The sequence below is a fragment of the Schistocerca cancellata genome, chromosome 8 (assembly GCF_023864275.1).
Source record: "Schistocerca cancellata isolate TAMUIC-IGC-003103 chromosome 8, iqSchCanc2.1, whole genome shotgun sequence".
NCBI lineage: Eukaryota > Metazoa > Arthropoda > Insecta > Orthoptera > Acrididae > Schistocerca > Schistocerca cancellata.
Window position 1 is genome coordinate 193,743,554 of NC_064633.1, and position 27,949 is coordinate 193,771,502.

At 43.3% G+C, this 27,949-nt stretch overlaps 1 protein-coding gene across 2 annotated transcripts in view; it reads left to right on the forward strand.

Annotated features, from left to right (window-relative positions):
* The window catches only part of LOC126094517 (protein goliath-like), a 618,703-nt gene that overhangs the window by 508,322 nt on the left and 82,432 nt on the right, over positions 1 to 27,949 (forward strand). For both annotated transcript variants that reach the window (XM_049908931.1, XM_049908932.1), the window contains exon 3: positions 20,975 to 21,110. In XM_049908931.1, coding sequence (XP_049764888.1) covers positions 20,975 to 21,110 — 136 coding nt within the window. The remainder of the gene's footprint in view (positions 1 to 20,974; positions 21,111 to 27,949) is intronic.

The window sequence follows — 27,949 nt, forward strand, 5'->3', positions numbered from 1 at the left end:
TCAAAGGATGTGTAGTCTACACTCCTGAGGGCGGAAAGAATAGGAAAAGTGTCACCAAACATTTCAGAACATACACATTTATTTGCTCCAGAAAGTACAACCTTGCAAACACATTAGACTATGTGTAGTAATCATCAAATAGCACTTTTGTGCTTTATTCTTTGTACCTTTTTTCTTGTTGAGTGCCAAATAATAGATTAGATTAGATTCGTACTTGTTCCATAGAGCATGAATACGACACTTCGTAATGATATGGAACGTGTCAGGTTAATAAAAAGTGTCTATACGAGATATTACATTACACAAAATATTACATGACAATTTTTTTAGGTGGGGTTGGGGAAATTACCCACTTACTATATCCAAAAATTCATCTATTGAGTAGAAGGAATTGCCATTAAAAATTCTTTTAATTTCCTTTTAAATGCTATATGGCTATCTGTCAGACTTTTGATGCTATTAGGTAAGTGAACAAAGACTTTTGTGGCAGCATAATTTACCCCCTTCTGAGCCAAAGTTAGATTTAACCTTGAGCAGTGGAGATCATCCTCTCTCCTAGTGTTGTAACCATGTACACTGCTATTACTTTTTAATTCGTTCGGATTGATTTCTTAAGTGAATATATATATATATTTATTTATTTATTTATTTATTTATTTATTTATTTATTTATTTATTTATTTATTTATTTATTTATTTATTTTGTGAGGCTACGGTGAAGATCTCTAGCTCTTTAAATAAGTGTCTGTAGGATGATCTTGGATGAGCTCCAGTAATTATTCTGATTACACGTTTTTGTGCAGTGAACACTCTTTTACTCAATGATGAGTTACCCCAGAATATGATGCCATATGAAAGCAGAGAATGAAAATAGGTGTTGTAGGCTAATTTACTGAGGTGTATTTCGCCAAAATTTGCAATGACCCTAATAGCATAAGTAGCTGAACTCAAACGTTTCAGCAGATCTTCAGTGTGTTTTTTTTTTTCTTTTTTTTCAGTTCAACCCCTCATCAATGCATACACCTAGAAATTTTGAATATTCTACCTTAGCTACCGATTTCTGATCGAAGTCGGTATTTATTAATGGTGTCATTCCATTTACTGTGTGAAACTGTATGTACTGTGTTTTGTCAACGTTTAATGAGAGCCCATTTGCAGAGAACCACTTAATGATTTTCTGAAAAACATCGTTTACAATTTCACCAGTTAATTCTTGTCTGTTGGATGTGATAGCTAAACTTGTATCATTGGCAAAAAGTACCAGCATTGTATCTTCGTGAATATAGAATGGCAAGTCATTAGTATATATTAAGAACAGCAGAGGACCTAAGACCGAACCTTGCGGCACCCCATCCTTGATTGTTCCCCAGTTTGAGAAATCACCAGTTTTTTGCTTATTATGTGAACTGCTTATTTCAACTTTCTGCACTCATCCAGTTGGGTATGATTTAAACAATTTGAGCGCTGCCCCATTCATACCACAGTACTTGAGCTTATCTAGAAGTATACACAATCAAAAGCCTTTGAGATATCACAAAAAATCCCAACGGGTGACTTCCTGTTACTCAGAGCATTTAATATTTCATTAGTGAAAGTCTATATAACATTTTCTGGAAACCAAACTGACATTTTGTTAACACTTTATTTTTACAAAGGTGTTAAGCTACTCTACAATACATTACTTTCTTAAGAATTTTGGATAAGGCAGAAGAGAGATTGGGCGGTAGTTGTTGACATCAGAAAATTATTTTTCTCCATTGCAGCACGTTTATCTATTTACGTTCGTATCTGTGCGTCGTGTAGATTCTCCCTCTATAAAATGTAAATACTTTTTGCTTTCAGACATTTCGTCTCTGTTGTAGGAGAACTCTAGTAGGAAAAAAAAGTACCGGGACACTACATGACATTTCAGTGTGCCAAGACGAAAAAGTAACCAGCACAATAAAGATTAAGAAAACACGAAAGCACAAAATCAGTTTCTGTAATAGGAATGAGCTCGACCACAGTATGTAACTTCCTATGTTAGCACACGCCGCCATAGTCTCTTGCCCCTGCGCATGCGGATTGTGCAGACTCGGATATTTAGAACTTCCCACTCGGTACAGTCTATATAAATCATTGACGTCATACACATAATCGTGTCGTGGTTGGTTGCTGATTTACACGCAGGCACACGCTCTTCGAGTAGTCGATTTTGACCAGAAAGTCTCTCGTGTAAAACGGGCTTAAGTGTTTCATCAGGAGGAGGGATGCGTTCTATCCAAACTACGGTTCGGTATTGAGACAGAAACTGGCAGCCTCTTTTTTTGTTTGTTTTGCATGTAAGTAGAACCGCACATCGTTCATTGTTAGTCCATTGTGTGTTTCAGCTCCTTACAAAATATACATTGCGTTTTATGACTAATGAAAATTAGTTGATTGAATGTACATTCCTTTTTACGAGTAATAAAAATTAGTTGATCACGTAGCTTCTGCGCTTTTGTGCAACCGAATCAATTACTTTTGATGGAAGTGCAGTTTACATGCACAAACGTAAAAAAATCTATATAATTACTAGGTTAGAGCCAGCTGTTCACGCGCGTAGACTATATAGTCTGCACAGAATTTTTTGTTTTTTTGAAAGCGAATTTTTGTTGTTCGCTAATTGCAACACTTTCTAAACTTTTCACGCTAATTAAGTTGATAGAAGCATGGTCTTTTCCGAATGTGCTTCTGGCCAAAAAGCGATTCTGGTAGCTGGAGGCCAACGTTTTTGTAAATCATGCGTCCTGCGTTCTTGTGGTGAAGTGAAATACCAATTTTCATAGATTTAGCTTTAAACACTTTTTAATGTAACGAAACATTTTCTTAAAAGTTTTCATCCGCTATTTCACCTCCATATGAATTTAATTTCCAAAAAACAGTGAAGCAAGTATTTGTTTATTTGTTACCGAGAAGTCAAATACCAATTTTCATGGATGTGGCTTTAAAAATACTGTTGTAGTTCTTTAACAATTTATTTAAAAGACTTTAACGCACTGTTTCACCCCCATAGAGGTTGAATTTCCAAAAGTGTCGAAATAGATATTTCTGACGAGGAAACAAAATACCAATTTTCGTAGCTCTAGTTTCAAAATTATCTTAATAGCAACTTGTTTCCCCAAAGCCTTTGCCTGCCGCTGTGGCCGAACTGTTCTAGGCGCTCTAGTCCGGAACCGCGCTGCTGCTACGGTCGCAGGTGCGATTCTGCCACGGGCATGGATGTGTGTGATGTCCTTAGGTTAGTTAGGTTTAAGTAGTTCTAAGTTCTAGGGGACTGATGACCTCACATGTTAAGTCCCATAGTGCTTAGAGCCATTTGAACCAGCCCCAAAGCCTTTCATCCCCTATTTCATCCCTTTAGGGAAGGAATATCGAAAAAATCCTTCTTAAAAGAGGCCTACAGTATAACATCAACGCCCTCTGCAAATTTCAAGTTTGTATCATCAGTGGTCTGTGGTTGGGCGATGATGAATAAATGAGTCAGTCACTCGGGAAATTATATATATAATTACTTTGTACTCAATATAACGTTCTTCGTCTTGATCAAAGGCAAGAGTTACCTTGCAACAGTTGCTTTTGAAGACCAGAAACATGTTTTATTCAAGCTCGACGAAGTATTGAAGCGATGTTTGGTAAGTTTTTGTTTTGCGTTTTTTTTATTTTATTTTACCCTTTTTTTGAGGAAATTTCGTTTTCTAGAGCTACGTATATGATAAGCGTGTACTTTTGTTATTTGTGCCACAACATCCCTCTGTTCCACGTGACAAATCAACAATTTTCTAATAAAAGTTGAATTAAACATTGAGAGTTTAAATTTTGCTATATGTGCTTTTTATTTGTAAGTAACAGACAGGAAGATAATTATGTAGCACAAAAAATATTCCGTAGGTTAACCTGCTCTTATCGTCACTCAGTTTCTAGACGGTTCACCGCTTCCGGTTTCTAGGAGAACTAGTCAGACACTGATCGTATACGCAAACAAAGTTATCGAAATGAGGTAAGGCCCGATAGGTTTGCAACACATCTAACGTGCATGTGAAGGAGTTACGACCTTAACTGGTCAAGGCAGTTAGGAGAACAATAGTAGTCCACACTTACTAACGGTAGCCTATAGTTGTTCTGCAACTCTGCGTACGAGCCTTCTGAAGGTTGAAAGACACGACGGGAGCTACAGCGGTCACACAGGGTTTATGCATATAAAGTGCTCGGTTTACTTGCCGCGACAAATTTGGATAACATCCCAAGCTTTCGATGACTACCTCCGTCATCTTCGTCAGGGGTAAAACTGACTGTCGTGGACCGGTGAGGCTTCCGCTTTTATAAGCAGTGGACGGCTTCTCATTGGCTGGATGACGTCACGGTGAAAACGGCGCGTACCGAGGTGGCGGCCTCTATATCCATAGATTTTGTTTGCGCGATTTATCCAGCGTTGCTTGCAGCGCCATCCGTCGCAACAGGTGGAGAACTTCGAGGAATGTGAGAATTCTCCCTCTGCGCTCTTTCTTTATCAATTGCGCTCTTCCATGCATTGCTGAGTACATAACCGGAGTCTCTGTTGAAATTATTTTCACAGGGTCTAATTTCAACTGCTTCCCTGATGACAGAGTCCCAATAGTTTGAAGCGTGAGCAAGTACTCTTGTTTCATCGAATAAAATCTTATGTTTATTTAACAAACTGTGCTCAGCCACCGCAGATTTTTCGAGATACCTGTTTTTCAGGTGACGCTGATGTTCCACACAGCGATCGGCAACAGTTCTTATAGACTGGCCCACATAACTTCTGCCACACTCTCAAGGAATGCTGTAAATTCCCGGTACTCTCAGGCCGAGATTATCTTTCACGGGTCGCAACATCTCCTTAATCTTCCTGGGTGGCCGAAGACTGGTCTGATTCCCTGCCGGCTCAGGACTCTGCCGATCCTGCTGGTCGTTGCACCGCAGAATGGTAGCCGCGCGATGTGTTGGTCTTCTTTATCTGCTCGAACACCTACCTTCCTAGGTTTCTTCGCCAGAGTAGATCTGATATCACGATCGGGATATCCATTTTTTCTGACTACCGTCGTCAGATGGTTAATCTCGGAGCCGAGGTGATCCTTGTCCGAAATAGTCCTTGCTCTGTGTACCAAGATATTCAGCATAGCTCTTTTCTGAGCCGGGTGGTGAAAACTACGCGCGTTTAGATATAAATCTGTATGCGTCGGTTTTCTGTACACAGAATGTCCGAGACGTCCATCTGATTTTCGTTCCACCAGCACATCTAAGAAGAGTAACTTCCCATCTTTCTCCACCTCCACTGTAAATCGTATGTTCTGATGTATACCATTCAAATGATCAACAAACTGCTGCAGTGCCTTATTGCCATGTGGCCAGATTAAAAATGTATCGTCAACATACCTGAAGAAGCAGGATGGACGTAAGGGAGCACTGTTCAACGCTCGTTCTTCGAAATCCTCCATGAAAAAGTTAGCTATGGCTGGTGACAGTGGCGAACCCATGGCTATTCCGCGTCAGTCATTTCATAATATTTTCCACCATACAAAAATAGGTGGTCGTCAAAGTGTCCCGTTGAGACCTGTTGTTAGTGCTATTGGGTCTCCGACATATCGGTTGGCAAAATACTTAACCAAATTATTAGCACCGATAGTCGGTACTGTAGCCATCATATTAATAACTCAAAAATGTTTGTCGACATCATAAAGCAGATGAGGATAGGTCCGAATGACATCATGATCAGCCTAGATGTGGTCTCTTTGTTTACAAAGGTACCGGTTGGAAGATACGTTAAAACTGTTGGCTGCTCATTTCTCTCCTGAAATACTGAAGTTATTTCGACACACTCGTTTGAAACGCATTCTACTGCGTTGAGTCCGCCACACGGAACCCGCATTTAACGTGACGCCAGCTGCGGAGAGCAGCCAGTTGTAATCCAGACAAACTTGCCGTCCCGGCCAGCGTTTTTAAAGTGTCAGACGTGCGGTGTCATACATCCGATTTTACAAGGTTATATACATTTTAACACAAAAAATCGGTGCACCACGAAGGGATTATTTGAATGGGACGGAAACAGGTAGATATGAAGTACACTTACAAACAAACAAATGATTACAGTTTCTGCAAAATTTGACGATTTATTCACGAGAAAGAGCTTCACAGGTTGAGCAAGTCAGTAATGTGTCGGTCAAGCTCTGACTATTACACGCGCAGTCATTGATTGACAGAGTTGTCCGGTGTCATCCTCAGAGATTCGTGCCAAATTCTTCTGACCTGGCGGATTAAATCGTCAAAATCTGGAGCTGGTTGGAAGGCGGTGCCCGTATTGCTGCAAACATTCTCAACTGCGGATAGATCCGGCGACTTTGCTGGCCAAGGTAGAGCTTGGCAAGCACGGAGACAAGCGGGCATTATCTTGCTGAAAGCCCAGAATGGTTTGCCATGAAAAGCAACAAAACGGGGCGCACAGTGTCTTCGACGTACTGCTGTGCTCTAAGGGTTCCGCGTCTGACAACCAAAGGGGTCCTGCTGCCCAGACTATCACTATTGGTTGTTGGGCAATACGGCGAGCGACTGTAAGATTGGTATCCCACCGTCGTCTGGGGCGTGAAATCTTGATTGACTGCCGGCCGCGGTGATCTCGCGGTTCTAGGCGCGCAGTCCGGAACCGTGCGACTGCTACGGTCGCAGGTTCGAATCCTGCCTCGGGCATGGATGTGTGTGATGTCCTTAGGTTAGTTAAGTTTAAGTAGTTCTAAGTTCTAGGGGACTGATGACCACAGCTGTTAAGTCCCATAGTGCTCAGAGCCATTTGAACCATTTTTCTTCATTGACTGGAATAGAATGGCCTTCATCATGAGTCCCACTTGGAACTGAGCCCCGATGGTCAACAAAGACGTTTGGAGACGGCCAGGACAGCGGTTGGACACCAACCTGGCTGTCGCCCGCCATACGGCCTGACAACAAAGAATCTGGGGGTGCCATTCCATTTCATGGCAGGAGCCTTTGGTTGTTATCCGCTTCACCGTTACAGTTCAGTGCTACGACAACGATATTCTACACCCCATTTGTTGCCCTTCGCGGCAAGTCATTCTGGGCTTACGTTTCAGCAAGATAATGCCCGCTCGCAAATGGTGAGAGTCTCTGCTGTTTGGTTTCGTACTCGCTTTCCCTACGTTGGCCAGCAAGGTCACCGGATATCTCCTCAACTGAGAACGTTGGAGTATTATGGGTATGATCCTCCAACCACAACGGGATTTTGACGATCTACCGCTCCAACTGGACAGAATTTGGCCGCCGGCCGCTGTGGCCGGGCGGTTCTAGGCGCTTCAGTCCGGAACCGCGCTGCTGCTACGGTCGCAGGTTCGAGTCCTGCCTCGGGCATGGATGTGTGTGATGTACTTAGGTTGGTTCAAATGGCTCTGAGCACTACGGGACTTAATTTCTGAGGTCATCAGTTCCCTAGAACTTAGAACTACTTAAACCTAACTAACCTAAGGACATTACACACATCCATGCCCGAGGCAGGATTCGAACCTGCGACCGTAGCGGTCGTGCGGTTCCAGACTGTAGCGCCTAGAACGGCTCAGCCACCCCAGCCGGCTGCTTAGGTTGGTTAGGTTTAAGTAGTTCTAAGTCTAGGGGACTGATGACATAAGATGTTAAGTCCCATAGTGCTTAGAGCAATTTTTTTTTAAGAAATTGGCTCGATAATCTTCAGGAGGATTTCCAACAACTCTTATCAATCAGTGCCAAGCCGAATAACTCGAATAAGGACCAGAGGTGCACCAGCGCGTCATTGACTTGCTCAATTTGTGAAGTTCTTTCTGTTGCATAAACCATCCAATTTTTCTGAAACTGTAATCATTTGTTTGTCTGCACATGCATATTACTTCTACCGATTCCGTCCCATTCGCACAAGTCCATCGTGATGCGTCGTTTCGTTTCTCCTTCTTCTTCTTCTTCTTCTTTTCTACGTGAAAGCATATACAGACTTGAAGTGGACTACAAAATATTTATTTTGAAACCAACCATTGTGTTGCATTACTTATTGAACGCTCCTCGTAATACTGGTGTACGAGAATAAGAGGAGAAATCTGCCATGGAAGGAGCCATCTGATTTATTGCTTTAATAATTAATAGAGCTCAACACATCTCAGGACTAACAGAATAACACTTAAATCCTCTTCTCACCAAAGGGTGACGCAAAATAAACGAGACTGTTCTCATTATTAAGGAAGTGCTTGTAGTGGAGAGTCAGCACGTTTCTCGACCCTGAACTGTTTCCTTACTCGTGACAAGTTTCATCAAAATTGGTTATCTCAGCAGCAGTCGAGGAGCAGTTTAGTACGAACGTGTTCTCGCACTTGCACTCTGCTAACGAGTGAAAATAGCAAAGCTCTTGCGCAGCCTTGCGGTAAAGATACGTCAAATGTTTGCAGCAGAGGATGGAACTAGTGCAGACATGTTCCTACACAATCTCAGGCACTCACTATCTCGTCCCAAACAAATTTACTAACGTAAAAAGTGTTGCCCAGATTCTCGACTTCATTCTGAAGGCCATTATACATTTTATTAACATCCTAGCCATGTGACATGCTGTCCTGTTGTACTATCTGTGGTAAGAAGAGAGCCCTCTCTCTCTCTCTCTCTCTCTCTCTCTCTCTCTCTCTCTCTCTCCCTCCCCTCTCTCTCCAGTAGAGCAGGTGTTTTGCTTTGAAGGCGACCATCAATAACTGAAGATATTTGCTAAGTACCACAGGGATCGATATTGGGCCTGCTCTTGTTGTATACACGGTGTAGCAAAACTACACCGAGAAACTTTAGAGGGTTGTACAGAGAGTATTTAGTAATAAAATCAGCATAGAAACCCATGTCAGGAAACGTAATACGGCGACTCGATAGCGTGTCGAAGATAGAGCGTCCAACGCCTGCCGCTAGGCTACCCGTTTATCAGCCTGCGTAAGTTGTAACGCTGACGCCTCCGCCTTCACTGCGCTTAGCGGCCTCTAAGGTATTGGCGCGTAAAGACACTACCTACCGTTCTTCGAGGAATTCGGCCTACCGTCTGTCAGTGCTACAACTAATGTTTGCTGCCGGAGCAGAAGGCGTTCTCCGTTGCCGCTTCAACGTTCTGCAACGCCGTTCCTCTCCTCAATTTCTAAGTGCCATAGAGATCGATACCGAGTTCACTCTTGCTCTTGTTACATACAGGTTTTGTTCCTCAAGACACTCTCTACAACTCTTAGAAGTTGGTCGGTATATTTTGGTACATCCTGTAGAAATGATCTGCCAAAATGTTGAAATACACCGACGGAAAAAGTCTCAACACCAAAAAATATTTAATGTAGTGAATGAAACCTGGTAATTAAGGAAGGCAGGATTGAGTTAAGATTGTGAACGGGGCCCGAATCAATTACTATTGGTTTGAATTGCAGTTTCACTCATTTATTTTAATAAATAATGTTTGCAAACAAGCCAATGAGATCGCAATAAGACTTTTAAGGCACGTAACCACAATCACGGCTGAAGGCCTTTAACGCCAGAATGGCAATTATAAAAAAATTAACAAATATACTGTCAAACGGCGAATGGCATAGCAAAAGTTAATTTTAAAAAACAGGAAGAAACTGCAAAAAGGTGGGAATTTAAGGAGATGGGACCTGGATAAACTAACTAAACCAGAGGTTGTACAGAGTTTCAGGGATAGTATAAGGGAACAATTGACAGGAATGGGGGAAAGAAATACAGTGGAAGAAGAATGGGTAGCTTTGAGGAATGAAATAGTGAAGGCAGCAGAGGATCAAGTAGGTAAAAAGACGAAAATGGAAAAACTGGTAGCAACCGACCTCGGTGAAGATCAGTTTGGATTCCGCAGAAATGTTGGAACACGTGAGGCAATTCTGACCCTACGACTTACCTTAGAAAATAGATTAAGGTAAGGCAAAACTACATTTCTAACACTTGTAGACTTAGAGGAAACTTTTGACAATGTTGACTGGAATACTCTCTTTCAAATTCTAAAGGTGTCTGGGGTAAAATACAGGGAGCGAAATGCTATTTACAATTTGTACAGAAACCAGATGGCAGTCGAGGGGCATGAAAGGGAAGCAGCGGTTGGGAAGGTAGTGAGACAGGGTTGTAGCGTGTCTCCGATGTTATTCAATCTGTATATTGAGCAAGCAGTAAAGGAAACAAAAGAAAAATTCGGAGTAGGTATTAAAGTCCATGGAGAAGAAATAAAAACGTTGAGGTTCGCCGATGACATTGTAATTCTGTCAGAGACAGCAAAGGACTTGGAAGAGCAGTTGAACGGAATGGAAAGTGTCTTGAAAGGAGGATATAAGATGAACATCAACAAAAGCCAAACGAGGATAATGGAATGTAGTCAAATTAAGTCGGGTGATGCTGAGGGAATTAGATTAGGAAATGAGACACTTCAAGTAGTAAAGGAGTTTTGCTATTTGGGGAGAAAAATAACTGATGATGGTCGAAGTAGAGAGGATATAAAATGTAGGCTGGCAATGGCAAGGAAAGCGTTTCTGAAGAAGAGAAATTTGTTAACATCGAGTATAGATTTAAGTGTCAGGAAGTCGTTTCTGAAAGTATTTGTATGGAGTGTAGCCATGTATGGAAGTGAAACGTGGACGATAAATAGTTTGGACAAGAAGAGAATATAAGCTTTCGAAATGTGGTGCTGCAGAAAATGCTGAAGATTAGATGGGTAGATCACATAACTAATGGGGAGATATTGAGTAGAGTTGGGGAGAAGAGGGGCTTGTGGCACTACTTGACAAGAAGAAGGGACCGGTTGGTAGGACATGTTGTGAGGCATCAAGGGATCACAAATTTAGCATTGGGTGGCAGTGTGGAGGATAAAAATCGTAGAGGGAGACCAAGAGATGAATACACTAAGCAGATTCAGAAGGATGTAGGCTGCAGTAGGTACTGGGAGATGAAGAGGCTTGCACAGGATAGTGTAGCATGGAGAGCTGCATCAAACCAGTCTCAGGACTGAAGACAACAACAACAATAACAACAACATCACCAAACAGGTGAGACAAATGATGGTAACTTAATAATACAATAACAAAAAAACACAATATCCAGAGACAAACAATGCTCCAGGAATCGACCTCTGAGTAGGTCACACCAAAAACAGTTTCGCGAGCGGAGAGAAAGACAGCCAAGAGTTGCATTCAGATCACAATATGGTAACTCTTGACTAGTGGCAGTCTAACGAGCGACTAATGATAATCTTGGTGAGGTTACTTGACATCCAACAACACAAATACGTGTAAAATTACGCCAAACTCGGAACCAGCAGTTTGGACTCCGCCCGCTGAATACTGTGCTTAGAGCGCCCGGAACAAGAAGGAATGAATACCAGTTAGGTATAAGAACGCCACACAACCTACAATCAAGAAGCTGTCAAACTTACACGCCTCACCAGACAGCGGCGGGAAGGCGAGTAAATGTTCACTGCCGTTACATACACTAACCCCCAGGGCAGGTAACTGGGGCGTAGGCGGCCACAAGAGAGAAAAATACCGCTGGTTGAACTTAACAATGTAAGAAGCTAAAAACAGTAATTAGAAGCTCAGGAAGGCTAATCAGATCCGCCTTCCCCAGGTACTCCACTCGCTGCTTTTCGCCTCGGCGACACTACGAGCAGCAACACGAACCCAAGTCACTGGAGAATGGCGAGATTTCACAGTGGTGGAGGTTTCTCTACGCGAATTGCAATGCCCTCGACTTAAACATGCAGGATCCGGTTTGGACGAGGTCGTGCACCCTCGTGACCACGGCCCTTCGGTCTGGCAGTCCATACACGCCGCCAGCGGGCCCGGCGTGTTGGCGCTCTGCGCGGACCTCGCTGCTCCTGCGTCGCCAACCGAACTCCACTCACACCACGCGGAAGAAGCACGATGTCGCCCCAAAGATAGACCTGCAGAACTACATATCGATAAGCGCCGCTACTGCCACTATTGGACAGGCAATGCTTACTAAACCGAGTCGCGCCAGTGAACACGAGATGAAGACAAACAACGCAACGATACGGTCTGGCAGAAACCTACACACGGCACCAACGCGAACCGCAGCACGGATCAGAGAATTAAATTTAGGAAATACATTTGTCTCGGTAACATATGTGATTAACATTGCAAGATCACAGGTTAATGTAAGCGAGATAAGCAATTGCAAATGTTGTAAGCTTGTAAACGTGTAAGCATCGTATTGTACAGATGCCGGAGATCAATTTGTGGGATGGAGTTCCATCCCTGTTGCACTTGGTCGGTCAGTACAGGGACGGTTAATCCAGGTTGTTGATGACGCTGGAGTTGTCGTCCAATGATGTCCCATATGTGCTCGATTGGAGACAGATTTGGTGATGGAGCAGGCCAAGGCAACATGTGGACATTCTGTAGAGCACGTTAGGTCACAACAGGGGTAAGCGTTATCTTGTTGGTAAACGCCCCCTGGAATGCTGTTAATGAGTGACAGCATAACAAGTCGACGTACAGATTTGCAGTCAAGGTACGTGAGACAACCAGGAGAGTGCTCTTGCTGTCATATGAAATCGCACCCCAGATCGTAACTCCAGTTGTAGGTCCAGTGTCTCTAACACACAGACAGATTGCTTGTCGGCCTCAGCCGGCGTCCTTCTAAACAGTGCACGGCCATCACTGGCGCCGAGGCTCAACAAGTTTTCATTAGTAAGCATAACAGACCTCCATCCTGCTCTATAACGAGCACTAGCTTTACGCCACTGAAGTCGCAAATGGCAGTGGTTTGAGGTCAGTGGAATTCACGCCACAGGGCGTCTGGTTCAGAGCTATCTACATCTACATGGTTACTCTGCAATTCACACTTAAGTGTCTGACAGAGGGTTCATCGAACCATTTTCATACTACTATTCTACCATTCCACTCTCGAATGGCGAGTGGGAAAAAGGAACACCTAAATCTTTTCGTTCGAGGTCTGATTTCTCTTATTTTATTATGATGATCATTTCTCCCAACTTAGGTGGGTGTCAACAAAATATTTTCCCATTCGGAAGAGAAATTTGGCGATTGAAATTTCATAAATAGATCTCGCCACAAAGAAAACCGCCTTTCTTTCAGTGACTGCCACCCCAACTCGCGTATCGTATCAGTGACACTCTCACTCCTATTGCAACGAGCTGCCCTTCTTTGCACTTTTTGGATGTCCTCCGTCAATTCTATCTGGTAAGGATCCCACAGCGCGCAGCAGTATTCCAGCAGAGAACTGACAAGTGTAATGTAGGCTGCCTCTTTAGTGGGTTTGACGCATCTTATAAGTGCTCTGCCAACAAAGCGCAGTCTTTGTTCCGCCTTCCCCACAATATTATCTATGTGGTCTTTCCAGTTTAAGTTGCTCGTAATTGTAATTTAGTCGAATTGACAGCCCCTAGATTTGTGCGATTTATCGCATACCCAAAATTTATCGGATTTCTTTTAATACCAATGTTGATGACTTCGCACTTTTCTTTGTTTAGTGCCAATTGCCACTTTTCGCACCATACAGAAATTCTCTCTATATCATTTTGTAATTGGAATTGATCGTCTGATGAGTTTACTAGACAGTAAATTACAGCGCCATCTGCAAACAATCTCAGGGGGCTGCTCTGATTATCACCTAGATCATTTATATAAAGCAGGAACTACCTTGCGGAACGCCAGATATCACATATCCGCAGCAGTAACTACGACCACCAGTTGTCGCTTTGTGTATATTGCTGAAACCCTGCTGCATAAATCATTGCTAGACCACAAGTTATTTTGGATGCTATGCAGAGATTAAAAATGTAAGTGGATGACTATTGTATACAAAACTAACTTCGATTAGATTACAATAAGTTAAGTGCAGCAGTTAAAAGCAGTCCACATATTCAGTGTAGCGCGAAAATTCCACGAGAAACTTTCTTAAATATGCAATGATATGTTTTGGGTGGCAAAACTGAAATTAGATACCGAAGCTCGATAAAGTAATATGTAAACTTCTTCCCGAAACAAATCGTCTACTTGCAAATAATTTGGTGCTGAATCATGTCGAAGTTAGAAGGCCCTGTTGTTCTCTTCATGTTTGTTTTTAAAAACCAAACTTCGTAAAACTGAAAATTCAGGAGAAGTTTTTCTATTGGCTGTATGTCCCAGCATATGTTACATTCATCACAGACCTTTTACATTTATTGCTAAGCATAAAAATAAAAGTATTATGTTTATTATTTAAATTTAAGTAGGGATGAAAGAACACTCAGCGAGAGTATGTTTAGGCAGCAGCCAAACTTTAGCGCAGCTGGCAGACTTGGCCGTGTGATAACCTTTACTTTTTACGCAGCACTCTCGAAATCGATGCAGAAAACATCGATTCTGCTAATCAATTCGCTGCGCGCTCAGGCGCTTGTTTTGCGGGGAACGAATAGTATCCGAAACCAGGAATTCTATTTTGTTCCACGGAATGTGTTACGGTTAGTTCCGTTCCAGTCAAGTTTGTGTAAGAGGTTTACGACACAACGAGGGACAAGACACCGCTCCGATGTAAGGTGTAGAATTAATTTTGTACATAGGCTACAAACGGCTGTTAAATTCCCTCGAATTAGAATATCACGACACCCATATACAGTATAATCTAATTTTTTTTCACAACTGAAACATGAAAGCATTACTTATACCTATTAGAAAGAAAAAGTATCATAAGCTACATTTAGGAAATGCGCTATACCATTTGTAGGTAAAACAAGACGTCTTAAACGCTGGCTACGCTATGTGTGTTAATAGTCACAATAACATATTTTAATTTGGTTTAAAATGGTACAAATGGCTCTGAGCACTATGGGACTTAACATCTGAGGTCATCAGTCCCCTAGAACTTAGAACTACTTAAACCTAATTAACCTAAGGACGTCACACACAGCCATGCACGAGGCAGGATTCGAACCTGCGACCGTAGCGGTCGCGCGGTTCCAGACTGGAGCGACTAGAAGCGCTCGGCCACTTCGGCCGGCTTTAATTTGGTGTTGCCTTCACAGGGACAAACCCGCATAATGGTTGCACTTTTCCATTTTACATGTACAGAACTCCTACGAGGAACGTCATCACATAGCGCTTTCCCCACTTGAATGTGTGGAACATATCATGCTATACAAGGCGATTCAGCTGTCTCCTACCGCTGCCGTCGAATGCAACCCGCAATGTAATATCTGGTCTTTAAAAACCACTCGCGAGGTTTTCGTATACTCTCTCTCGCTACCCGCAAACTAGTAGTGATACAGAAAAAAACAAATTCGGCTTTTTTTAATAGGAGATTTAATGTAGTTAAATTTTGTGCTGGGATGTGTTTCCGCTGGAAGCCATGGTTTTCGTGTATTTCCAAAAAAAAAGTACAAAAATGACCTTCAGACAAACCTCCACCCCCACACTCATCCCTAACCAGTCAGGATTTCTAGGAGCACTCTCTTCAACAACTGTACAAAAATTTACGACTCTACGAAGTTCTAGATATTTGACCTTTTTTAGTGTCTACTGTTTGAACTATTACGCCATCAGCATAGTCGGCTATATCGTTATCATTATTAATTTAAACTTGCCCATGAGGACAAATGAAACAAAAACGACGTTTGTAAACATTAAGCTAAAACTAGTTACCTTGACACTTCGATCCAGTCTTAACCCTTATAAAAACAGAGTAGTTTTGTAGTCAGAAGTTCCGACGAATACGAAGATGTAATTCGTTGTTTTATGCTGTTGATATTCACAAAACTGTTTGGTAAAATTTACACAAATGTCTGGATTAAATCGGTGGCGTGATTCGGCCAGATTATGAACCCAAAAAAAGGTCGAATGTGCGAAATAATCTGTGCACTAGCAAGTTGTTGTACAGTGGTAGGCGGGAGTGCGATGAAAGATATGCTAGAAATACTGACCGAATGGGAAGGTGAATGAGAGACTGGGGTGAAAGGTCACTTTGTACGTTTTTCTTGAATAACTCGAAAAGCACGGCCTCTGATGAAAACGTACGGTGCTACAAAATTTAACGACAGCAAATTTCCTTAAAGAAAAAGACCGGTTCACTTGTTCTGTAGAGCTAATAATTTGCGATTACCGAGCGAGAGAATATAAAAATGTTGGGCGTGGTTTTTGAATGTCAGATACAACATTGCGGGTTCCATAAAGCGGCAGCGGAAGGGGCAGACGAATCACTTCGTATCCACAACAGTTTTTTTCCTTGATGTAGTATGATAATGCCCGAAGAGGCGAAATTAGCTAACTGCTAAATTATGAAATACACTGATTATTTTAAAATAAATGAACAGTCTATGCAGAAAAATGACTTCCTTCAAGAAATTCACAGCTGTCGTGGACACACAGACATATACAAAATATTATTATTATTATTACTACTACTATTAATAATAACAGTAGTAGTAGTAGTAGTAGTAGTAGTAGTAGTAGCTATATTCATCTGTAGATCTCTTTTTACGAGGATATAGGACATGTCAAAGTATTTACAAATTTAGATCAATTTAAAATAAGCTAATTCGTATGCACATATATTTACAGACTTCTAGTTAGGGACAATCATTAGATTTACTCCTGGTCTACAATACTTTTTTTTAGAAATAACTTAATAATGTAATGCCACATTGTTCCCTCTTCTCTCACTATGTCACTGCACACACTATACACACATTGTTTCATAACCACTCACTACACACACACACACACACACACACACACACACACACACACACACACACACTGGTGATCTCTGGGCCATTTTCTGTCCCGCAAATTCCCATTTGCTACCCTGAAAAACTGAGTCAGCATCCCTCCATAACGAGTGAGACGTACTGAGTGAGATGTTGAGCTCAGAAAGAGGAAGATGTGTTACTATTGTGCTGTGCATAGCTTGGGGGTAAGTATTCCTAGAAAGGAAAGGAAGAAGGAAAAAAAGTAAGTGAAGGTGTTATGTGGATATTGGATATTTTATAATCATTATTATTATTATTATTATTTATTTGTATAACATTTTTTATCAAACCTCTACTCTGTTTTACTAATTGTTTCCTAAACTATAAATATACTGTTCTGAGATAAGCAGCGTGTCACACCCGTGCTTTTAGGTCACCTTAATATTCACATTATTAAAACTGAAGCGTAAAGACTGAGTACCTACGACATGAATGTCAATGTACATCCTTTATCTTAAGTAATGAGAGTATAAAGGTAACTTACAACTCGTGGTATGAAACACTACGTTCATTAAAACAAGACACTTATAATTACGAAAAGACTAATTTCTTATTAGGCCACTGAAGATGCCTAAAACAGCTAAGTGAGACATTTTTGGTTAAAAACAAAAATCCAGTTGCACAAAACAAGCAAAAGCTATTGTCATACTGAGACACCGCCGAGTTAGCTAGTGAGGGAGAGTGGCTGCGGCCGGCCGTTGTGGCCGGGCGGTTCTAGGCGCTTCAATCCGGAACCGCGCGGCTGCTACGGTCGCAGGTTCGAATCCTGCCTCGGGCATGGGTGTGTGTGATGTTAGGTTTAAGTAGTTCTAGGGGACTGATGACCTCAGATGTTAAGTCCCATGGTGCTTAGAGCCATTTTTTTGAGAGTGACTGCAAAAAGTCACAGTAAGTGGTGGAAATTCACTAAAATTTGCACTTCGTTTTGTTTAGTGCTGCGAGATGAAATTCGAGAAGAACAATATTAACACCAGAAACTGTATTATGTAGGGGCGGTCACTTGGGGGCTTCCAACGCTGATCGTCCACTGTTCTTTACTGTCGTTGCGAGCATGCACACATCTCGTCGTGAGGAATACAAAGTGGTTGTAGTTATATAGAGGGCCTGATTCTCTCTCTCTCTCTCTCTCTCTCTCTCTCTCTCTCTCTCTCTCCACGAGCACCTATCGCAAGAGTAACAACCAGATGACTAGTACGCAGCGGTGCTGTAAATGGAAGAGACTTGGTTTGTTAGAGAGAAGCACATCGCCAGCCGGTAAGAGGAAATGCACGTGCAAGCAACCCGACCTGCCGGTTCTTCACTCACCCGTCTTCTGCCTTTTCCGAGAAACTGCAGGCGGATCACGTCATCTACGCCGAGATATAAACGACATGACGTCCGCGCGGAACTGAGGAAGGCCCTGCACGGTGAGGCAGTTGGAGGGGTGAAGTAAACGCGCTCTTAACATGTCAGTTTCTCAACTGGTCAATTTAAACTATAACGCCCTCCTTATTGCGGGCCTTTGGTTTTGAGAAGGTTGAATCCCTCTTCTTCCCATATCAGGACTTATGTTTCACTGACGTATCTACACCTGAAGATGTGATTTGAAATCACAAAACAGGTCGTGTTCCTGTAAAAGTTCACCTATAGCTGAAAGCGGTTTATTTCAGAAAACATAACAATTATTGTAGAATGTCAAATCAAACATCTTTCAGCCGTCTAGTTTCCAAACTTATTTCTTTGGCTGCCAGTTTCGGCGATTTGCTACGTCATCTTCAGGCCCCCTGACCGACGTGTAGGAAGATTCCAACCTCGGCGCTACAGCAATTAGTTCAACCATCATCTGCCGATGGCGTAGTAACCCGCTGAAACTAATAGCCAAATAAAATAGTTTGGAAATTACACGGCTGAAATATGTGGTTTAACATTACGTTCTGAACAGCCGAGTCCCGAAACCATCTCTGAAAAGATGGACATACAGCTAACAATTAATGGTCAGGCATCTCAGACATATTCGAGAAGTGTAATAATGGCTTAGAAATAAATTACTATCATAGGACAGAAATAACTAAAATCTCATCCACGAGAAGATGTTAAACTGCATACTAAATTTAGTTATTGGGGTCAGTTGTAATGTTTTAAATGCCCTATTACGGACAGATTGTCAATGGACTGCGTGGTAGAGAACAGAGTAAATGTATAAAGGCAAAATTGATCTTTAAAAGTGGAATGATAAAATCGATTTGTTTGTAATTTCTGTGTTTAATATTAAATAATTGCATGTGTTCGGTGTAACACCTACTGTATAACTATCAAGAAGGCTAATAACACGCCACATATTATAAAATTAGAAACTGAAAAAGAATTGTATCTGGACCCGGACTCGAACTCGCGTATTGCAACGCAAAATTCTCCTCATGGTACTAACTGTGCAGCACAGCTACACAGCTGTGAATGGAGATATTTGTCGCTTATACCATTGCAGTATTGCCAAATTACCTTTCATTGAGGTACATTTCATACCGAAAATGTGGACTGAACGAAATTTTTGTAGATATATTCTCGTACTGTTAACATGCAAGGAATTGCACCGTCGTATCCGAGAGCGCGAGTTTTGGTTCACCCTATATACATGAGCCGCTGAGAATCAAAGTGTTCTAAGTGAAAAATTTTTGGTTTTTGAGTTATACACTACTGACCATTAAAATTGCTACACCACGAAGATGACGTGCTATAGACGCGAAATTTAACCGACAGGAAGAAGATGCTGTGATATGCAAATGATTAGCTTTTCAGATCATTCACACAAGGTTGGCGCCGGTGGCGACACCTACAACGTGCTGGCATGAGGGAAGTTTCCAACCGATTTCTCATACACAAACATCAGTTGACCGGCGTTGCCTGGTGAAACGTTGTGTAAGGAGGAGAAATGCGTACAATCACGTTTCCGACTTTGATAAAGGTCGGATTGTAGCCTATCGCGATTGCGGTTTATCGTATCGCGAAATTTCTGTTCGCGTTGGTCGAGATCCAATGACAGTTAGCAGAATATGGAATCGGTGGGTTCAGGAGGGTAATATGGAACGCCGTGCTGGATCCCAACGGCCTCGTATCACTAGCAGTCGAGATGACAGGCATCTTATCCGCCTGACTGCAACGGATCGTGCAGCCACGTCTCGATCCCTGAGTCAACAGATGGGGACGTTTGCAAGACAACAACCATCTGCACGAACAGTTCGACGACGTTTGCAGCAGCATGGACTATCAGCTCGGAGACCACGGCTGCGGTTACCCTTGACGCTGCATCACAGACAGGACCGCCTGCGATGGTGTGCTCAACGACGAACCTGGGGGCGCGGATGGCAAAACGTCATTTTTTCGGATGAATCCAGATTTGTTTACAGTATCACGATGGTCGCATCCGTGTTTGGCGACATCGCGGTGAACGCACATTGGAAGCGTGTATTCGTCATCGCCATACTGGCGTATCACCCGGCATGATGGTATGGGGTGCCATTGGTTACACGTCTCGGTCACCTCTTGTTCACACTGACGGCACTTTGAACAGTGGACATTACATTTCAGATGTGTTACGACCCGTGGCTCTACCCTTCATTCGATCCCTGCGAAACCCTACATTTCAGCAGAATAATGCACGACCGCATGTTGCAGGTCATGTACGGGCCTTTCTGGATACAGAAAACGTTCGACTGCTGCCCTGGCCAGCACATTCTCCAGATCTCTCACCAATTGATAACGTCTGGTCAATAGTGGCCGAGCAACTGGCTCGTCGCAGTACGCCAGTCACTACTCTTGATGAACTGTGGTATTGTGTTGAAGCTGCATGGGCAGCTGTACCTGTACACGCCATCCAAGCTCTGTTTGACTCAATGCCCAGGCGTATCAAGGCTGTTATTATGGCCAGCGGTGGTTGTTCTGGGTACTGATTTCTCAGGATCTATGCACCCAAATCGCGTGAAAATGTAATCACCTATCAGCTCTAGTGTAATATATTTGTCCAATGATTACTCGTTTATCATCTGCATTTCTTCTTGGTGTAGCAATTTTAATGTCCAGTAGTGTAATTTACGTTTTTGAATTTTGGTTTTTTTTCAGTAATTGTCGCCCTGTCTGCAAAGGCACGGGCTGAAAGTCTGTTTGAAGCAAAGTTGACCGTGACACTACCAGGTTGTTGGTGTCGTGTTGCAGGCAACACGAGCGCCGTGGTGGCGGGCCGCTCTGCGGGGGAGGAGATCGTGCGCCTGGCGCGCAACTACTCGGCCGTCTTCCTCTCCATGGCGCCCGCCGCGCCTTGCACGCGCACCTACGGCGCCGCCGTCAACAGGTGCGTACGCCGCCTGCCTCGCAGTTCTTACTGGAGAGGCCCAGAGTGATTTTAGATTTGGTGCAGTACAAGAGAGATTGCACTCCTGCCACCGCTTTTAATGCAACATTTTCTGCCATTTTATCTGAGCACCACGACTATGTAGCTGTTTTCACGGATGGGTCGAAACAAGGGGATTCCTTTGGTTGCTCTGTTGTTTTTTCGGATCGTGTCCTCCAGGTTCGACTGCCTCAGACTTTTACTGATGCAGAATTGTCTGCAATATTGCGGGCACTGGAGCAGATGAGACATTCTTCCTGTCCTAAATTCCTTGTCTGTTCCGATTCACTAGTGCCCTTCACTCATTGCAACGTTTGTATCCAGCAGATAAAATAGTCCAGACCATCCAGGATGCCCTCCTCCAACTACAGGATGCCCTCCTCCAACTACAGCGACTGGGGAAGGTGTTGGCTTTCTGCTGGGTTCCGGGGCGCGTCGGCATTGCTGGGAATGAAAGGAGGCGTGTCTCTATCCGCAAGTATTTCAGCGTGCTATCCCCCTGCACGCACTCACCTCGCTGTTGAGCTCAAGTCATGTGTCAGTGGGAGGATGATTGGCTGGAAATGACTGACAATATGCTCCGTTTAGTCCAGCCCACAACGCGTGTGTGGTGTACTTCCTTCCAACCCCGTAGACGAGACGAGGTTCTTCTAACTCGGCTTCGGATAGGCCACAGCCCTATGACGCATGGCTTCCTGCTCCGGCGAGATGACCCTCCAATGTGTGGTACTTGTGGCGTCCAGGTCACTGTACGCCACGTTTTATTGGATTGCGTTTTATTTTCCGACCAGCGGGCCGCGGCTGCCTTGCCAGCGGATCTGTCGTCTCTTTTCGGAAACACTCGGACGAATGAGGTTGAAGTTCTTTGTCAAATATTTTTACAAAGATTTTAGGGAGAGGGTCTTAATTTGCTCACTGTGTGACAAGCTTGCCCATATTTTATGCAAGTGGCCAGCCAATGACACTTTCCTGTGGCATTCTTGCAGCTACGTTTTCGCTTTCCTTATGTTTTACTTTCTTATGTAGCATTTTCCATCTTTTCCTGCTTTCTTTGCGTGTGTGCTTCGGTTTTATTAGGTCTGTCCACATTCGTTCCTGCGTGTCAGGGTGCTGATGACCTCGACGTTGAGCGCCCATAAGCACCAAAACACACACACACACACACACACACACACACACTTTTATCGTTGCTTAGCAACAGAAATATCCTAGTGCACTGTCTCCGGACTGTCGGGACTGCATTTGCTCGACAAGCCCAACTATAGACACGGCCCTATCAGGAACTAACTCTATCACGTGACTGGTGCAGCCATCTTCTCGTTCAGATTAGTGGGCGCCGTTACGGTGCACACAAAACGACTCGGACCGTAGCTGCGCAGACGGCTCGGCAGGGGTCAGCTGTATTGGTGTGAGCTCAATTCTGAGCGACCACCTCTTAAAACGGGTAGTCAATCTCGTTAGCTATAGCATATGCGCAAACGATCATGTTAACCCCCTTATGACATTATGACCAATAATTCAAGAAATATAGACGTACAAAGTCAGAAGTTTCTCACTAGAGATCCGAAAAAGAAATAGGAATAACCAAAGCAAAACACCTCATAAAACAAGAAACGGGTAAAAATGTAGCCAAGATAGACACGAAGCCCATGCCTGCCACAGTAGTACAAGTTTATAAGCCAACTAGTTGTGCAGGTGACGAAGAGATTGAAGAAATGTATGATGCGATAAAAGGAAGTATTCAGATAGTTAAGAGAGACGAAAATTTAGTAGTCATGGGGGACTGGAATTCAATAGTAGGAAAAGGAAGAGAAGGAAAAATAGTAGGAGAATATGAGGTGGAGGGGTAAAGAATGGAGGAAGCCGCCTGGTAGAATTTTGCACGGAGCACAACGTAATCACAGGTTGCTGTTGTTGTGGTCTTCAGTCCTGAGACTGGTTTGATGCAGTTCTCCACGCACAACAGTAAAGCTGCATTCCTTCGGGAAAAATTACGGCTGTAGTTTCCCCTTGCTTTCAGCCGTTCGCAGTACGAGCACAGCAAGGCCGTTTTGGTTAGTGTTACAAGGCCAGATCATTCAATCATCCAGACTGTTCCCCTGCAACTACTGAAAAGGCTGCTGCCCCTCTTCAGGAACCACACGTTTGTCTGGCCTCTCAACAGATACCCCTCCGTTGTGTTTGCACCTACGGTACGGCTATCTGTATCGCTGAGACACGCAAGCCGCCCCACCAACGGCAAGGTCAATGGTCCACAAGTAACATTTGGTTTAAGAATCATGAAAGACGGTTGTATACGTGGAAGAGGCCAGGAGACACCGGAAGGTTTCAAATATATTATATAATGGTAAGACAGAGACTTAGAACTGAAACCATGTCAATTCTCGTCTCTCCAGTTTGTCGCAATATTGTGCAGCCGTATCTACTGGACTGCTGAATTCATACCTCTGTAACAGCATATGGTGGTGCTTTCTACCCCTTAACGTTTTAAATTGTAATACATTTCCAGGGACTCTGACCACAATTCATTGGTTAAGTACTGTAGATTAAAACTGAAGAAACTGCAAAAAGGTAGGAATTTAAGGAGACGGGACCTGAATAAAATGAAAGAACCAGAGATTGTTGAGGGTTTGAGAGAGCGTTGGGGAGCGATGGACAAGAACTGGGGAAAGGACTACCGTAGAAGAATATTGGGTAGCGTTGAGAGATGAAATAGTGAAGGCAGCAGTGGATCAAGTGGGTAAAAAGACGAGGGCTAGTAGAAATCCTTGCGTAACACGAGAGATGTTGAATTTAATTGATGAAAGAACAAAATATAAAAATGCAATCAATGAAGCAGACAAAAAGGAATACAAACGTCTCAGAAATGAGATCGACAGGAAGTGCAAAATGGCTAAGGAAGGAGCCGATCTATGAAGAATGGCGGTACTGGATGACTAAAAATCTGTTACCTTTCCAGCAGCGCAATGTGGCGACCGGCGATTTACCTAAATTCTATTAGAGATCCTTTCTTGCGTTACATTAGTTACAAATAAATAAATGTGTTTCGCATAATATCAACGTGTTAATTGACAAATTAACTCTGTCCACATGTGTCTGCAAAACGTGTCGCCACCGATTTTACAACCGCGCTGCGGAAAAATCGACATACCTTTCTGGAACAGCATGTACTCAGAAAAATAGAAGGTACCTTAAAGTTACCCTTATGCTGCACTGACTCATTCTCTCATGGTTGTATTTCTTTTAGAAATTGTGCCTCTAACCATGCTCAAAATCATTTCAAGTGAGTTGACAGACATTCTGTAGTATTCTAAGAACTTGTATGGATTAGCATTCAGTTTGCTTGTAGGAGCAGTCGCGCTTAACCCAGTATTTTCTTTCACGCCATCGTTGTCGATGCCTGTTCACAACTACCGCAGCAGATATTGCAGGAACCACATTCTTATTTAGCGAAATTCAGTTCGTAATTAATAGTAATTGTATGTACATAGTGAACGTTGCCAAATCTTATACCGAGACACCTGTGATCGTAATTCCTGGGCTTCAACCTGCGTGAGAAAACCGCACATGCGGCAACCACTGAAAGTGCAGCGCGTGTTGCGTGAAACAAGGGCAGCTGTGTGAAAAACGTACTTGTGTAGCCGTAGGCCGTTGAGATCAGTACATTTAATGACGAACACTTGCAGGAAGGAGGGTAGTGCAAACTGAGGTGCCGGAATGTGCAAAGAAAGTGTTGAAAGTTGAGTACGTCCAACTTACGCAATTTACGGCACGAAAGACAAAGTGCTGAGCAGATTGAGACAAAAGTATCTAATCCAAAGAAACGAAGCAAACTGCACAGAATATACAATGAGGTGAGAAAACTCTTGGGGCAGCGATATGCACGTACCCAGATGGCAGTGGTATTGCATACACGGGGTATAAAAGGACATTGCATTGGCGGAGCTGTCATTTGCACTCAGGTGATTCATGTGAAAAGGTTACGGACGTGGTGATTATGGCCGCACGACGGGAATTAACAAATTTTAAACGCGGAATGGTAGTTGGGGCTAGACGCATGGGCCATTCCAGTTGCTAGGGAATTCAGTATTTCGAGATCCACAGTGTCTAGAGTGTGCCGAGAATACCAGATTTAAGGCAGTACCTCTCGCCACGGACCACGCAGTGGCCGACGGCCTTCACTTAACGACCGAGAGCAGCGGCGTTTGTGCAGAGTTGTCAGTGCTAACAGACAAGCAACTCTGCGTGACATAACCACAGAAATCAATGTGGGACATTGTTATGGTTGTGGTCTTCAGTCCTGAGACTGGTTTGATGCAGCTCTCCATGCTACTCTATCCTGTGCAAGCTTCTTCATCTCCCAGTACTTACTGCAACCTACATCCTTCTGAATCTGCTTAGTGTATTCATCTCTTGGTCTCCCTCTATGATTTTTACCCTCCACGCTGTCCTCCAATGCTAAATCTGTGATACCTTGATGCCTCAGAACGTGTCCTACCAACCGGTCCCTTCTTCTTGTCAAGTTGTGCCACAAACTCCTCCCCAATTCTATTCAATACCTCCTCATTAGTTACGTGATTTAGCCATCTAATCTTCAGCATTCTTCTGTAGCACCACATTTCGAAAGCTTCTATTCTCTTCTTGTCCAAACTATTTATCGTCCACGTTTCACTGCCATACATGGCTACACTCCATACAAATACTTTCAGAAACGACTTCCTGACATTTAAATCTATACTCGATGTTACTAAATTTCTCTTCTTCAGAAACGCTTTCCTTGCCATTGTCAGTCTACATTTTATATCCTCTCTACTTTGACCATCATCAGTTATTTTGCTCCCCAAATAGCAAAACTCCTTTACTACTTTAAGTGTCTCATTTCCTAATCTAATTTCCTCAGCATCACCCGACTTAATTCGACGACATTCCATTATCCGATTTTGCTTTTGTTGATGTTCATCTTATATCCTCCTTTCAAGACACTGTCCATTCCGTTCAACTGCTCTTCCAAGTCCTTTGCTGTCTCTGACAGAATTACAATGTCGTCGGCGAACCTCAAGGGGACATACAATAGACGTATCCCTTAGGACAGTGCTGTGATATTTGGCGTTAGTGGGCTATGGCAACAGACGACCGACACGAGTAGTTATGCAAACAGCACTACATCGCCTGCAGCGCCTCTCTCGGGCTCGTAATCGTTTCAGTTGGACCCTAGGCGACTGGAAAACCGCTGAGCTTATAAAAAATTTGTATCATCGAGACGTTTCCAAATTCTCAAGAGTATACAAACTCGTTTTCTTAATCTATTGTGATGAGCGCTTTCAAAACTTCTAAGTCCCAAAGCTTTGTTGCAAAGAATTTGTTTTCTTTTTAAACCCACCCGCTGTATTCTATTCTGTCGAAATAGTTTTTGTGCGTGCTGCATAGGTATTGTTCAGATTCAAGAAAAGATCCAACAAAACATTTAAAAAGACTTACATTGACGCTGTACAAAGAAGAGTAGCCACCTGAAGATGGAGTCACGGGATTCAATATGTCGTAGTGTACGATTTAAACAAAGCGATTGAAGACATACATCCGTCGGACCACCGTGTTGAGTTATTGCAGCGGTAGCAGCGGAGTGCGAAACATGCGCCTCACTTTTTCTCTCTCCGAGTGGGGGCGCGGCCTTTATTTTTAGGAGCTGCAGAGCCGGCTGTAGCTCGTGTGTTCGCCACAGGGGGAGAACTGAGCTCTCAGCAGTGGTCTCGCGGCTTCCTTGCAGCGATGCCGCCTTGTCGCGATCGCAGCTGGGCGCCTGCGGCCCCACGCTGTGATGTACGGGCTCTCAGCGGCGGGGGATAACAGGAGGAGTCTCCACTCACATCCGGCGAGTCACGCTCCAGCTAACATGTTGTTTCTATATGGGACGAAGCACAACGTTGGCCTTGGAGCAATTCAAATACAGTTTACAAGGGTTTGCGTTTACAGCAAATACTCCACGCACTGAATCTAACACGTTTTAGTTTCTATCTGAGACGAAGGAAAAATGTCGTCCCAGGGATAAATTGAATATAGTTCACAAGTATCTCGGTTTACAGGGCTGCTAGGAGAACTACAGGGTGTCCAGAAAAGGACTCCCTGATTTCAAAATTAACTATCTCGAAAACAAAGATCGATAGAGGAATGCAGTAAACGGTATGTTTATTGCGAAAGCTGTAAGAAGTTTATACAGCAGTTTGAAATAATAGTTACAAGAGCTGCTAACAGATGGCGCTATACGCTGTACAGCTCATATCAGCATACATAAGTGAAATAATCGTATGAAAACAATCTTTGCAAACAATCACATCACAATGTTTTCAAAATGTTCACCATTGGCACTACAGAGGTGGCGCAAACGAAGAATGAAATTCGCCATCACATTTCGTAGTGTCTCAACCGAAATGGATTCACATGCCACAGAGATCGCCGATTCAAGCTCGTCCAGCGTGGCGGGATGCTTCGGGTAGACCATATCTTTCACTGTGCCCCACAAAAAAAAAGCCACAGGGAGTCAAATCCAGCGAATATGGAGGCCAATCCATGCCTGCACCAGTAAATTTGGGATATTCCAAAGCAATGACTCGATTCCCGAAGTATTCCTCAAGAAAGCGAAACACTTTTTCAGTCCGATGTGGTCGGGCTCCATCTTGCATAAACCATTCAGTACCTGGTCGATCCTCTAACGCTTGCTGTGTGGCGACAAATTGTTCCAAAATTGCAACGTAACGTGCACCAGTGACCGTTTCTCGAATGAAAATAGGGCCAATAACACCTCT